At 37.2% G+C, this 13,996-nt stretch overlaps 1 protein-coding gene across 6 annotated transcripts in view; it reads right to left on the reverse strand.

Annotated features, from left to right (window-relative positions):
* Window positions 1-414: 414 nt before the first annotated feature.
* The window catches only part of STRN3 (striatin 3), a 136,765-nt gene continuing 123,183 nt past the window's right edge, over window positions 415-13,996 (reverse strand). For 4 of the 6 annotated variants that reach the window (XM_032180185.2, XM_032180183.2, XM_032180184.2 and 1 more), the window contains 4 exons: window positions 13,233-13,373; window positions 10,329-10,436; window positions 2,170-2,256; window positions 415-2,088 (listed from right to left, as the gene is read on the reverse strand). In XM_032180185.2, coding sequence (XP_032036076.1) covers window positions 1,919-2,088; window positions 2,170-2,256; window positions 10,329-10,436; window positions 13,233-13,373 — 506 coding nt within the window. In that variant the 3' untranslated portion in view covers window positions 415-1,918. Of the gene's footprint in view, window positions 2,089-2,169; window positions 2,257-6,166; window positions 6,222-9,422; window positions 9,449-10,328; window positions 10,437-13,232; window positions 13,374-13,996 lie in introns of those variants that run through there. The other 2 variants (XM_058429901.1, XM_058429902.1) reach the window with 2 other exon arrangements.

The following is a 13,996-nucleotide window of genomic DNA, read 5'->3' on the forward strand; positions in this document are numbered from 1 at the left end:
CACCAACTAACCTAAATATTCAATGTAGTTTATTCCTTGCTGAATTTTTTTGTGGAAACAGGTATGACAAATAGGAACAACACTGCCATTAACTGAAATTCAGATTTAATAATGTAACAGGATGTCTAAGCAAATTATTTAAAACTGCACCTGTGCATTTTTGGTGGTTATTCTGAATTGCATAATTTAATGGAAGACTTTTTTTTTTAATCCTCAAGTGGGGTGAAATACTTAGACATTATTAATAGTGTTAGTGATCTACTCTTATTAGAATATCAATAAGTAGTACAAAGTTTGAAAGAACAGCATAAAAATGAAGGACTCACTAAGAAATCTCCATTTCCTAGTTTAATTATGGAGAGTAAAGTATTGCACTTTATTATTCAACACAAAATGATGTAGCCAACAGTAACATACAGGTACACAATTTAATATTTATTATATGCATTTTATATACATTATTTTTCAACAGCTGTATGTTTGCTATGTGGTACAATCTTAAAAATTTGCTGATTCATAGTTTGTAAAACAAAAACCTTACAAAACTCATCAAAACTCGCAAACTGATCAGAAAAGTTTCTCGGAAGACTAGAAAAAATACTTTATTGTCTTAATCATGCATTACACAAACAAAATCTTTAGTTACACCATGAAATTAAGCACATCTAAAAAAATAAAACAGGGATAACTAGTCAAAACACAGCAGATTTCTGTATCCTGATTCAACTATTTTTGTATCCTATTTGTAATGCAAATAAAATTTTACTCCAAATATTTTTAAACAAGTTAGTTTTGTTTGGAATCATGGTAAACCAAGATATATATCTTAGGGGGAACCACCTTGGTTTGTAATTTAAACTATAAAATACTCGATTTTTAGTCTATTTTAGACTATTCAAAGAGTTCCAAAATAGATATACAGGTTCCTTTAGCACATTAATAAAAGGATATAAAGACCAACAAAAAGTGAAATAAATAATAGGCCATTAGCAAGATGGATAATCCTTGATAAATAAACTTGTAAATACAGTAAGATGTACAAAATATCACATAGTGATAGGATGCCAAGATTAGTTTTTTTTCTTTAAGAGTTCATTTGGAGTACTAAACCCCACTGTTTCATTTTAATACACTTAATAGTCCTTGGTTTATGAAGACATTTATGTGATGATGAAAGTTATTTAGCATCTTTATGGAAGGACTTAGCTGAGCTGTATTAGGCAAAAGAAGGAAAGAAAGTGGTTACAGGGCAGCGGATCAGTGAGATCTCTGTGTTTTAGGGTTGTATAATGCAGAAAAACTTCAATACAATCTTGAGCACTGTTGTGACAGGCTAAATATATAAAAAGACTTATAAAAACTAGAATTTTATCCAAACATTTTGTGCAACTAATGCTAAAATATTTTAAGTTAAATTTTCTTTTTCTTTTTTTTTTTAAAGCAAAATAAGTTTAAAAGGGAATCTGTGGCATTCAACCAATAAACAGAAGGTCACTAAGAGATGAAAAAAAGCTACTCTTGGAGCTCACTTCCCCCAACAAGAGCACCACATTCCTAACCCCTAAGGCAGCACACAGAGTCCAAAAAAAAAAAAAGAAAAGAAGAAAAAAAAACTTTTTTGAAAGATCAGACTCCACATTGGCTTAAAGACACCTAAAAACAGATATACGCTCAGTTCATATCCATTACAGGCCACAAATACTGGAGTCCTTTTTTCTTTGTCCCACAAAATACAGTAATTACAGTTAACTTAATGAGCTTGACATTAAGATGTGATTTCCACCAATTTGTGCCTGCCCCAAATAGCCTTCACCAGGCAGATCACATGTAGTGTCGTATCAGTAACCTTTTTGATGGCAGTGATGCAGACCCTCTTTCTGTCCAAGCAAATCTTGTTATGATGCAAGTTTTTGTTGATTCATACAAATACTTTGGCAAGGGCATCAGCTCCTGCACTAGCTATATATGCTTTTGACGGGTGGAAAGCAACATCATAAATTGATTCATCCAATTTCTTTCTGTGAGCTGTTATTTCTTGCACACATGTCTTGCTGTCTAAATTCCATAATCTGATGGAACAGTCATGGCCTGTAAAAGAACAAATGAAATTTGTTACTGAGTAACAACCTTTTATAAAGTTTGTGGGCAGCACAGGACTTTAAGACTTACTTCCAGACATCAAATAGATTCCATTAGGATCTACTGCTAGACTTGTAACAGCATCCAAGTGAGCTACCATAGAATGGATCATTTTACCTAAACAAAACATAACAGAGAACTGATTAAGTTTTCACAAATACTAACTCAAGAGAACAGAAACTACAATATAGCATCCACATAAAACAATCATTACAGCAACTTTTTTATTGTGGTAAAATATACACAACATAAAATTTACCACTGTAAACATTTGAGTACACAATCCAGTGTCTTTTAGAACATTCACAATGTTACGCAACCATCACCATTCTCTAGAGTTCAGAACATTTTCATCACTGGAAAAGGAAACCCCATACCCAATTAAGCAGTCACTCCTATTTGTCCCTCCAACCCCTGACCACTAATCGACTCTTTCTATAGACTGGCCTATTCTGGATACTTCGTATAAGTGAACTCATACAATATGTGGCTTTTTGTGTCTGGCTTCTTTCACTTAATATAATGTTTTAAGGGCACATCCACCACTACGGTAATGTTTTCAAGAGAATTTTAATTCAAATGCATAACTTGCTCTGATAATTACTCCTAAAAAAGACATCTGTGTAACATGTGTCTGACAATATCTGACAGACATTGTAAAGCAATGACAATAGGATTGCATCAAAGGCTCAAGATCATGTAAACTGGAATTAAATAAGCCAAGTGTGGTGAGGTGTGCCTGTAGTTCCCAGCTACTCAGGAGGCTGAGGTTGGGGAATTACTTGAATCCGGGAGTTCAAGGCTGCAGTGCACTATGACTGTGCCTGTGAGTGGCCACTGTACTCTAGCTAGCCTGGGCAACATAGCGAAATGCTGTCAAGAAAGGAAAGGAAAGGAAAATGGGAAGGAAAGAGAAAAGAGAAGAAAGAAAAGAAAGGGGAGGGGAGGGGAGGGAAGAAGGAAGGAAAAGTGTCAGTGAAGACCTTAAGACTATTTTATATACTGGGCTAACAATAAATAAATCACCAGAAAATATATTTCTACCTAAACATTCCATTATCAAGTTCAGTTCACTTATCCTTTGAAATATAATCATTTTACATACTCTAAAAAAGAAAGGAGTAAACAAATTACTCTAGATTTCCCCAGATATTAACAAAAACACTGCTCTGGAAAATGTGACTTAATGAGTATCTTCAGTGAAGATCTGGCAAGCAAATGGAATTCAACAGCAAGTATAATTTAAAGGACAAGTTGTGAATACAAAGTTGCATTGCACAAATACTTTGGGGCAAGGGCATCCTGCAATGGCAATATATGCTTTGGACAGATAGAAATCATTATAAACTGATTCACTAGGCAGGCAATAAAATATAAATACTGATACTTTTATAAGTTACTCCCCTTTCACTCAGCAATGAGTCTTTATTACTCAAATGCCTGGGATGTCCCTAATGAAAGATAGAGGCTTTTTCCAAAATTCTAGTTATAATCATTAGCCATGCCTCTGGTCCCATGATGATACTCTACACTAGGATATGAAAGAGGTCTAGTTTTGTTATTTGTGATGGGGCTATAGCTGTGCAAAAATACACTCCAAAAAACCTATAAAAAGTAATATAGTAGGCCAGGTGCGGGGGATCATGCCTGTCATCCCAGCACTTTGGGAGGCCGAAGCGGGCAGATCACCTGAGGGCAGGAGTTCAAGACCAGCCTGGCCAACATGGTGAAACCTTGCCTCTACTAAAAACACAAAGGTTAGCTGGGTGTGGTGGTTAGCACCTGTAATCCCAGCTACTAGGGAGGCTGAGACAGGAGAATCGCTTGAACCCGGGAGGTGGAGGCTGCGGTGAGCTGAGATCGCGCCACTGCACTTCAGCCTGGGTGACAGACTGAGACTCCATCTCAAAAAAGAAAAAAAGTCCTATCACTTTCCAGCACTATTAAACACTTATCAGTTGAAGACAAAATTTAAAAAAATTAAAGCCAAAAATTTAAGACAAAATTAAAGTCTCTCATTTCAAACCGCAACTCTCATTAATACTAAGAGTAATAAACAAAAGTCTTAGAAATTCTACTCTGCTAGCCCAAAGAACAGAAAAGTCTTCAACAAACTATCTTCAATTGTTTAGTTCAACATAATTTATCTTCCAGTTCTAGAATCCACTCCTCTCAAAATTCCTATAAAAGACCATAGCGTATAAAATGGTTGGCCTCCATGACAATACTTTCAAAATATTAGGGGTTAAATACCAGGTATCATTAGCTTTCCTTATGTTAAATCTGTGATGGTAAGTTTTATTTTTAAAATTTATTTTATTTGTATTTTTGAGAGAGGGCCTTGCTCTGTCACTCAGGCCAGAGTACAGTGGCACCATCCTGGCTCACTGCAACCTTACTCCTGGGCTCAAGCAACCCTCCCACTTAACTGGGACTAGAGGCACACGCCACCATGCCTGGCTAATTTTTAAATGTTTTGTAGAGACAGAATCTCGTATTGTTGCCTAGGCTGGTCTCAAACTCCTGGTGTCAAGCGATTCTCCTGCCTCAGTCTCTCAAAGTGCTGGGTTTACAGGCATGAGCCATCACACCTAGCCTTGATGGTAAGTTTGAATTCACAGATCTAGTTCAAACTTCTCTCTTGAGAATGATCCTCTATCGCCTAAGTTTAACATCTCTAAACCAAAAGACTTTTTTCCAATATAAGAGCTACACATTTAAGGATGCTATAATTTTCCAAGTTTTAGCTCCAGCTCTCCAGCCTGTGCACTAAACTAACCCTCACCCTGATTATCTTAAGTCAATTGAGAGTTAACCCTTCTTCTCCACAGAGTCACAAAAATCACTTCAAAATGTGAGTAATCCCTTCAGATGGACCACGAATAGAAACCACAATGCTGGACCAAGCTGTATGTTGGGCTTTCACTGGTGACCAAATAAATCACAAAGCTTCTGACCCCTTCCAGTAACTAGGACCTCTCCTTCACTAACACATACCTGCAGCTTCTCACATCTAACCAATTTCATTTTGGCCTCGTGCTTCTGCTAATACTCTACCAAGACTAATCCTAATTTTTTCCTCCCATGACTAAGGAAATAAAGGCTGGACAGATGCCACTGCACATGCCCATTCTCCCCTCCCTGGCACCTTAAGCCCTTTTACTGGCTAACATTGTGGGCCTCTATTAAATGGAGAGAAAATAAAGATGTCAAATGTAAACTACGGAAACAAACTGTGTGAGTTTAAATACTGTACAAGTCACTTAACTTCTTTAAGCCTTTCAACCTCGTGTAAAATGTGGATAATAATAGTACTATATCTACCTTACAGAGTTATTAGAAAAGCAAATGAGTTAACATATGTAAATAAAATAGAACAAGTCTCACACAGAATAGACAATATACCACTAATCTGTAGCTCCAACAGGACAGGACATTTTATTCTGTTCACCAAGCTTCAAGAACTGTGCTAAGAATATGGCAGATAGTCTAGACATTTTGCTGAATGAATGAGTCCACAGCTGATACAAGATCTTCCTCCCACTCCTCCACATCCCTCATTCATACTATAGGTTCTTCCAGAATCACTCACTACCTAAGTCTTTCAGACACAGTATAGGAAACTCAAATTTGTACCTCTACCAAAATTTTAGAAACCATGGGTCCTGAAGATCTCTCTGAAATAAACAGTAGAAATTGAAAACTTTAAATCCTTTAAAGTCAAGAATCTATCATATAGTGCAAAATGTGACTTGATTAATTTTTCTAAACCAATTTTGCAAGCCCTGTTGTTCAAATATTTTTAGTGGTTCCCACACATACAGCATAGACAAACATTCAATATTCTTTTTTTTTTTTTTTTAATTATACTTTAGGTTTTAGGGTACATGTGCACAATGTGCAGGTTTGTTACATATGTATCCATGTGCCATGTTGATTTCCTGCACCCATTAGCTCGTCATTTAGCATTAGGTATATCTCCTAATGCTGTCCCCGCCCCCCCCACCCCCCACCCCACAACAGTACCCGGAATGTGATGTTCCCCTTCCTGTGTCCATGAGTTCTCATTGTTCAATTCCCACCTATGAGTGAGAACATGCGGTGTTTGGTTTTTTGTCCTTGCGATAGTTTACTGAGAAAAACATTCAATATTCTTAACCTGGTTATAAAAGTCCTCCTCAATAGATTGTATTTTCCTTCCCCAAACTTTGTCTTTGGCTTTGTCTACAAGAAACTTCTGTTCCGGAGAAAGTTTCCACCACCACACCTCTGCTCAAAATATCCCCATACCTGTAACTTCCTACTACCACTTCCTTCACTTAAAAACCAACCAACCCAAAACACCTTTCCATTCCTAAGGCAAAGCTTCATCGTGCACACACACACACCCCTACCCTCTTATTTCCTCTAGATAACAAGCCCACAGAAATCAGGAACCATAACTTATACATGATAGTATCCAGTGCAGTATAGTACAAAATGCTGAATACATTTTTATTAAAATGGTTTACTCATTTAAATAATTATTGAGCCTATTCATAGCATAAAGTTCTATCAAGTTTCAGATATAAAAGCTCAATACATTTACTACTCATTTTATAAAATAATATTCTATTAAAAACAACTTAGCTAACCGGAAATAGCAGTTATGGGGACAATCTATTTTACCACAATTAAATGAGTTTTTAAAGAACTTCTTTGAAAACACCATATCCAGGCCGGGTGCAGTGGCTCACACCTATAATCCCAGCACTTTGGGAGACCAAGGTGGGCGGATCACCTGAGGTCAGGAGTTCGAGACCAGCCTGGCCAACATGCTGAAAGCCTGTCTCTACTAAAAATATAAAAAATTAGACAGGCGTGGTAGCAGACACCTATAATCCCAGCTACTCAGGAGGGTGAGGCAGGAGAATCGCTTGAACCCAGCAGGCAGAGGTTGTAGTGAGCCGTGATCGTGCCACTGCACTCCAACCTGGGCAACAAGAATGAAACTCTGTCTCAAAAACAAAACAAAACGGCCGGGCGCGGTGGCTCACGCTTGTAATCCCAGCACTTTGGGAGGCCGAGGCGGGCGGATCACGAGGTCAGGAGATCAAGACCACGGTGAAACCCCGTCTCTACTAAAAATACAAAAAATTAGCCGGGCGTGGTGGCGGGCGCCTGTAGTCCCAGCTACTCGGAGAGGCTGAGGCAGGAGAATGGCGTGAACCCGGGAGGTGGAGCTTGCAGTGAGCCGAGATTGCGCCACTGCACTCCAGCCTGGGCGACAGAGCGAGACTCCGTCTCAAAAAAAAAGAAAAAAACAAAAACAAAACAACAAAACAAAACATACATCTGAAGACAACTCACAGTTTCATGTAACTCAACGGGGTGTGTGTGTGTGTGTGTGTGTGTGTGTGTGTGTGTGGTGTGTGTGTGTGTGTGTGTTCAGGCACAGTGGCTTACGCCTGTAATCCCAGAACTTTGGGAGGCTGAGGCGGGCAGATCACTTGAGCTCAGGAGTTCAAGACCAGGTGTGTGTGTGTGTGTGTGTGTGTGTGTGTGTGTGTGTGTGTGTGTGTTTTCAGGCACAGTGGCTTACGCCTGTAATCCCAGATCACTTGAGCTCAGGAGTTCAAGACCGGGGTGTGTGTGTGTGTGTGTGTGTGTGTGTCTCCAGCCTGGGCGACAGAGCGAGACTCCGTCTCAAAAAAAAAAAACAAACAAAAACAAAACAACAAAACAAAACAAAACAAAACATACATCTGAAGACAACTCACAGTTTCATGTAACTCAACGGGGTGTGTGTGTGTGTGTGTGTGTGTGTGTGTGTGTGTGGTGTGTGTGTGTGTGTGTGTTCAGGCACAGTGGCTTACGCCTGTAATCCCAGAACTTTGGGAGGCTGAGGCGGGCAGATCACTTGAGCTCAGGAGTTCAAGACCAGGTGTGTGTGTGTGTGTGTGTGTGTGTGTGTGTGTGTGTGTGTGTGTGTGTGTGTTTTCAGGCACAGTGGCTTACGCCTGTAATCCCAGATCACTTGAGCTCAGGAGTTCAAGACCGGGGTGTGTGTGTGTGTGTGTGTGTGTGTGTGTGTGTGTGTGTTCAGGCACAGTGGCTTATGCCTGTAATCCCAGATCACTTGAGCTCAGGAGTTCAAGACCAGGTGGGTGGGTGTGTGTGTGTGTGTGTGTGTTCAGGCACAGTGGCTTACGCCTGTAATCCCAGAACTTTGGGAGGCTGAGGCGGGCAGATCACTTGAGCTCAGGAGTTCAAGACCAGCCTGGCCGACTTGGTGAAAATACAAAAATTAGCCGGACATGGTGGCACACACCTGTAGTCCCAGCTATGCAGGAGACTGAGGCCCCAGAATCAATTGAACCCAAGAGGCGGAGGTTGCAGTGAGCTGAGATGGTGCCACTGCACTACAGCTCTGGGCAACAGAGCAAGACTGGTTCAAAAAAAAAAAAAAAGACCTTTGTTTTTCTATTATTTGAAGCCTACTGCTTCAATTATCTTCATACAACAGGTAAGGTACTAGTTAACAGAAATAATAAATAGGTGGAATCTGGAAACAATTTGAAAGACTATATGCTGCTTATTTGATATTAAGCTTTTACTGACCACTTTCTTGATTTCTGCTAATAAAATAGCTTTACAGACTCTCACCTTTTGCTTTTAATATAACTACTAAAATTCCTGAACTTTCCCATATAACTGTAAATCTTCAATAATTAATAAAAAGGAATCTTTTTAGAAACACAAAGGAAATTAACCTCTCTGCTCTTGCAGCAGAGAAAAACATTATTGCTTTCATAAAAATAGTTCAAAGGATTGATTTGATGAAGTGTTAAATTGAGAACACTGGCCAGGAGCAGTGGCTCATGCCTGTAATCCCAGCGTTTTGGGAGGCCGAGATGGACTACTTGAGCCCAGGAGTTCAAGACCAGCCTGGGCAACACAGTGAGACTCTGTCTCTATAAAAAAAATAAATATTTTAAATATATTTTTTTAAAAGAACATCCACTTGAATCTTATGTCCTGTGCACAATGTATACCTGTAAATATTCACTTTGTCTGCAATTTGTTAAAAACAATCTGTCCATGAAAGTGTTGTTTAAACAGAAGGGTTTCATGACTACAGACTAAAACATATTGCCATTTTCTATATAATCTTCAAAGAGAAACCTATAATTCTGGGTCACTGTCTTACTTGATAATTTGTTACCCTGTAACAATGTTGCAATTAACATTTACATTTCTTATTTAGAAGTCCTTCAGTACCCTGTTTTAGCCTCTCCTCAAAGTAGCCTTTCTAGCTGTCAGACCTTTCCTGAAAGACAGCAAGCAATATATTATGTACTATTCTAGGTAATGACTAGATAAAAAAGAGGCCCAAAACAAACAAACAAAAAACAACCACACATCTATGGCTAAGTTAAAATCTGATTCGACTTCAATACAATTGGTATATTTCCCTACAACAAGAAATACAGGGAAGATGATAATAAACACTATGCACTTTAATGTCATTTGAGCCACTGAGACATAGTTTTAAGAACATATTAGACAGCCGGGCACAGTGGCTCATGCCTGTAATCCCAGCACTTTGGGAGGCCAAGGCAGGTGAATCATCTGAGGTCAGGAGTTCGAGACCAGCCTGACCAACATGGAGAAACCCTGGCTCTACTAAAAATACAAAAAAAAATTTGCCAGGTATGGTGGTGCATGCCTGTAATCCCAGCTACTCGGGAGGCTGAGGCAGGATAATCACTTGAACTCAAGAGGCCGAGATTGCAGTGAGCTGAGATTGCACCACTGCACTCCAGGCTGGGCAACAAGAGCAAAACTCCGCCTCAAAAAAAAAAAAAAAAAAAAAAAAAAATTGGAAATGCCAAACACCAGAAAGAGACCTACCTCTTCCATCATACTTATTCATAACAGAATATGAGGAAAAAACTTCAAATGGAAGGATCTACATTTAACTAACATGACTTGAAGAAACCGTAATAGCTAGGCAAGGTATTATGTCTAGTTAAAGATAAAATAACAAATTATAAGCGTGCAACATTAAGAAAAGCAAAAATCTGAGTTAAAATGGTTTCATTTGGCAATTTCGTATCTGAAAACTCAATATATCTTACATAAAACAGCATTTTTGATCATCTCAAATTTACAGTATTACTAATATGAAAAGAAGACAATTTGCTTACCCGTTTTATTGTCAAAAAATTTGATGTGTCTATCTTCATGAGCAGTTATTGTAACAGGAAGTGTGGGATGACTTACTACTCTGTTGATATGATTATTAGATTGTAAACCTGAAAAATAAAGGAAGACAATACATTAAAATTCAAACCTTTAATGAGAAATTGGATAATGGCCTTATTAATCAGCTAAAATATAAAAATAATTAAAAACTAAACCTTTCGCATAAAACAAAAAATCTGAGAACCAAACAAGGACTCTATAGAGATTTTTAAAAAATAAACATTTACATTATTATGTCCTATAATACAGACTGTACTAGGCTCAAATTTAGAAAAACTGAGAAGTGTTTTAATGCCGCCCTTTATTATAGGTAGTTTAGAATTTTTAAAAGATCCACAATTATTACTTCTAATACACAGTCCATGTAAGAGTTACAAGCATTTAAAGAAGGAAAACATTCACAATTGCTAGTTAGATGTTTGTAAGGAACAACCCCCATCTACCTACATTGACAAAAAAAAAAACAAAGAACTGGAATTAATGATCTTTGAAGATGAGATTTTTTTCTTTACCAGTAAGCTCTTATTAACTTTTTATTAAAGATGAGGGAGAACAGAGAAATATCAAAACAAATAAATGGGGTGGGGGGAATCCTCAATATTAACAGACTTTAGATCATTCATTCTGCATATGTACCACAACTCATATATTACACCTAAACACATAAAAAATACATATATATATATATATATATATATATATATATATATATGTATAGTTACCTATGTAGAGTAATTAAAAAAATAGGTTTGAGGAGATACTGGGAAAGAGACTTAGAAGATAATTTTGGTTTAAGATCTGACCATGGCACCATGTAAATATTTTACATAATTATAAAACAATTTTTTTTGTTTAAGAGACAAGGTCTCACTCTGTCACCTAGGCTGGAGTGCAATGGTGCAATCATAGCTCACTGTAACCTTGAACTCCTGAGCTCAAGTGCTTTTCCTGCTTCAGTCTCCAAAGCTAGGACCACAGGCACACATCACCATGCCCACCTAATTTTTTAACTTTTTGGAAGAGATGGGGTCTCACTATGTTGCCCAGACTGGTCTCTACTCCTAGCCTCAAGCTATCTTCCCGCGTTGGCCTCCCAAAGTGGTGGGATTACAGGCATGAGCCAATGCACCCAGCCAACAGTTGTTTTTCTAAAAGAAATTAATGAAAATCAAAAGTAAAATTAAACAAATGAACTTAAGTATATCCAACTGGTGGTATAACTACAAAGGAAGGAACTATTCCAAGTGACTTTAAAGCATAGAAATTAGATTGTGTATCGCTAGTGGAATACACCCTAATTACAAAGTTTTATTATCAATATTCGATCTTTTGGTGATAATGGTATTATTACTGAGACGATTCTGTGTACACTGTGGGGTAAATAAAATGAGAAACAATTTTGTTGAGAACCAAGATAAATCTGAATTAGAAGTGGAAGTATTTTACTTTTTAAAAAATGCTTATTTCTTAGCTCTGTCCATTGAAAAAGCCTAACAATGAACAACCCAGGAGCCATGAAGACCATGAGGATCAACTCAACAGCCTAGTACCCCAACTGTAGTCTCTAAATGCCATTTCCCACTAAAAGAAACCACAACTCCTTAGATAAATAGCTGATTTCAGATCTAGGGCTCAAAATGAACACGATGAACCTAGAACATCTTGTCATATGTCATATCAGGAAGCTATCAACAACAACCAAGGTCATGGCAAAAGGACTCAGGAGCCAACCTGAGCCCCACTGAGTAAGCCCCACTGGCCAAAATGAAAGGATCTCAACATCAATAAATAAAGATAATACCTGCAATGGATCGAAACACATCAAATACATTTATATCCACGAGAGAGTATGATGATACCAAAAACACCACCCAAGACAAACTGGTCACCTTTAGAGGGTGCTAGCAAACCAACTCATTATTTTGAAAACTGGTAAATGAGGGGAAAACCAAAACCCAATCATTTATCTTGGCTTTTTCCTTAATACACACTAACTCCAACGTAACCAAATGGTTGATAAAGAGATGTTCTTTTTTATAGGCATAATCTAGCTAATAAATGGAAAGGGAATGATAAAATTAGAAAATCTTTCAATAGAAAATGAATGAACCCAGGCAATAATCCAGACTGAAAACATCACAAAAACATAAACAACCAGAAAATACTTACCTCTGATAAAAGCTTACAAATTACTTATAAAGTTGGCAAAAACATTTAAAAAATTTTAAAAGAAAAGAACAGTGAACCTGAATTTGAGTTAAGTCTTTAGATCTATAATCAATTCACAGGAGAACTGTGAATAGAAATAGAGAAGCACGTTAAATAATAACGCAGGAATGCAACTAGCAAAATCCAGACTGTCAGAAACTTCACAAGACAAAGTAGCCAATTTCGTCAATTTAAAAAAAAAAAAAAGAACATAAAAGAGATGAAGGGGAATCTATGGATGAAGACAGACCTATCAACCAACTGCAATACATAAATCTTATGTGATCCCTATCTAAATAAACTGTAAAACACCACATACCGCATGTGTAACACTGGGCATTTATAGATAGGCATTAAAACTGAATGCTGAGTACATTAGGTTCATTATGTTATTTTCTCTACTTTCACCTTCATATTGCTCTAGTCATTCCTCTTTTCCCATACATCCACCCAAGCTTGTAAGCAAAATTTGAAGAAATAGCAGAAATAATATAAGTAAGTATAACTGTAACATTATGAAACTAATTATTTTGCCATCCTAAATTCAAATAGTGAAAATATGAAAATTAGCTAAATGATCACCCTCTATTGCGTAACAACCCTTTTTAAGGTTTCAAAGAAACTCCATGAAAACTTACCAGAATCTACCTGTGATGAAAGTATCACCAATGACTGTGATGTTTCTAAATCATAAATTACTGCACTACCAGTGTTGAAAGAGGTTACCATATGAGCTGGATCACAGCCTATAAAGTCGACTGATGTAGGTATTCCATGCTCTGAAATGAGCCCAAAGACAGACAATGTAAACAAAGTACAATTACTATGAAATCTCTACTTTTTGAAATCTCTGTTTTTCTAATCAGAAAAAGGAATTCAAACAGTCTTGAAATACTGTTAATAATGAAAAGGAACACAACTGTGTCAGGATGGTGAGATAAGAAATACCTTTTCCTCAATTATTTAAAAATTTTATAGCATTCTATTTAACATTATAAGAAAAATATAACTACAGAGCTCAAAAAGAGTAAATACATGCAGAAGTTATTTGTTCTATTACACATTTTCTTCTAAGGGATTAAATAAAATCCTAGTCTTTTGGCCAATTTGCCAATTATACTTCTTACTGTAAAATGATAAATTAGCATTCTCACATAACTGTTTTGGGAGAGACTGGTTCACCTTTCAGAGATCTGTAGGCCTTATCACGCAGCTAATACAAGTCAGATTTTTGGACTCATGAAAATGGCTTGGACTCTAGAATCAGCTAATGCAGTACTTTACCCTAAAATGGCCTGAGCAGCAATTTCTCTCTTTAACATACTAAATTAAACTAGCCAGATCAATGCATAATTAGATGGAATATGGAGCCAAGCTATTAACTATCTAGATGAAGCCAGAA

The sequence above is a fragment of the Hylobates moloch genome, unplaced genomic scaffold (assembly GCF_009828535.3).
Source record: "Hylobates moloch isolate HMO894 unplaced genomic scaffold, HMol_V3 SCAFFOLD_16, whole genome shotgun sequence".
NCBI classification, from domain to species: domain Eukaryota; kingdom Metazoa; phylum Chordata; class Mammalia; order Primates; family Hylobatidae; genus Hylobates; species Hylobates moloch.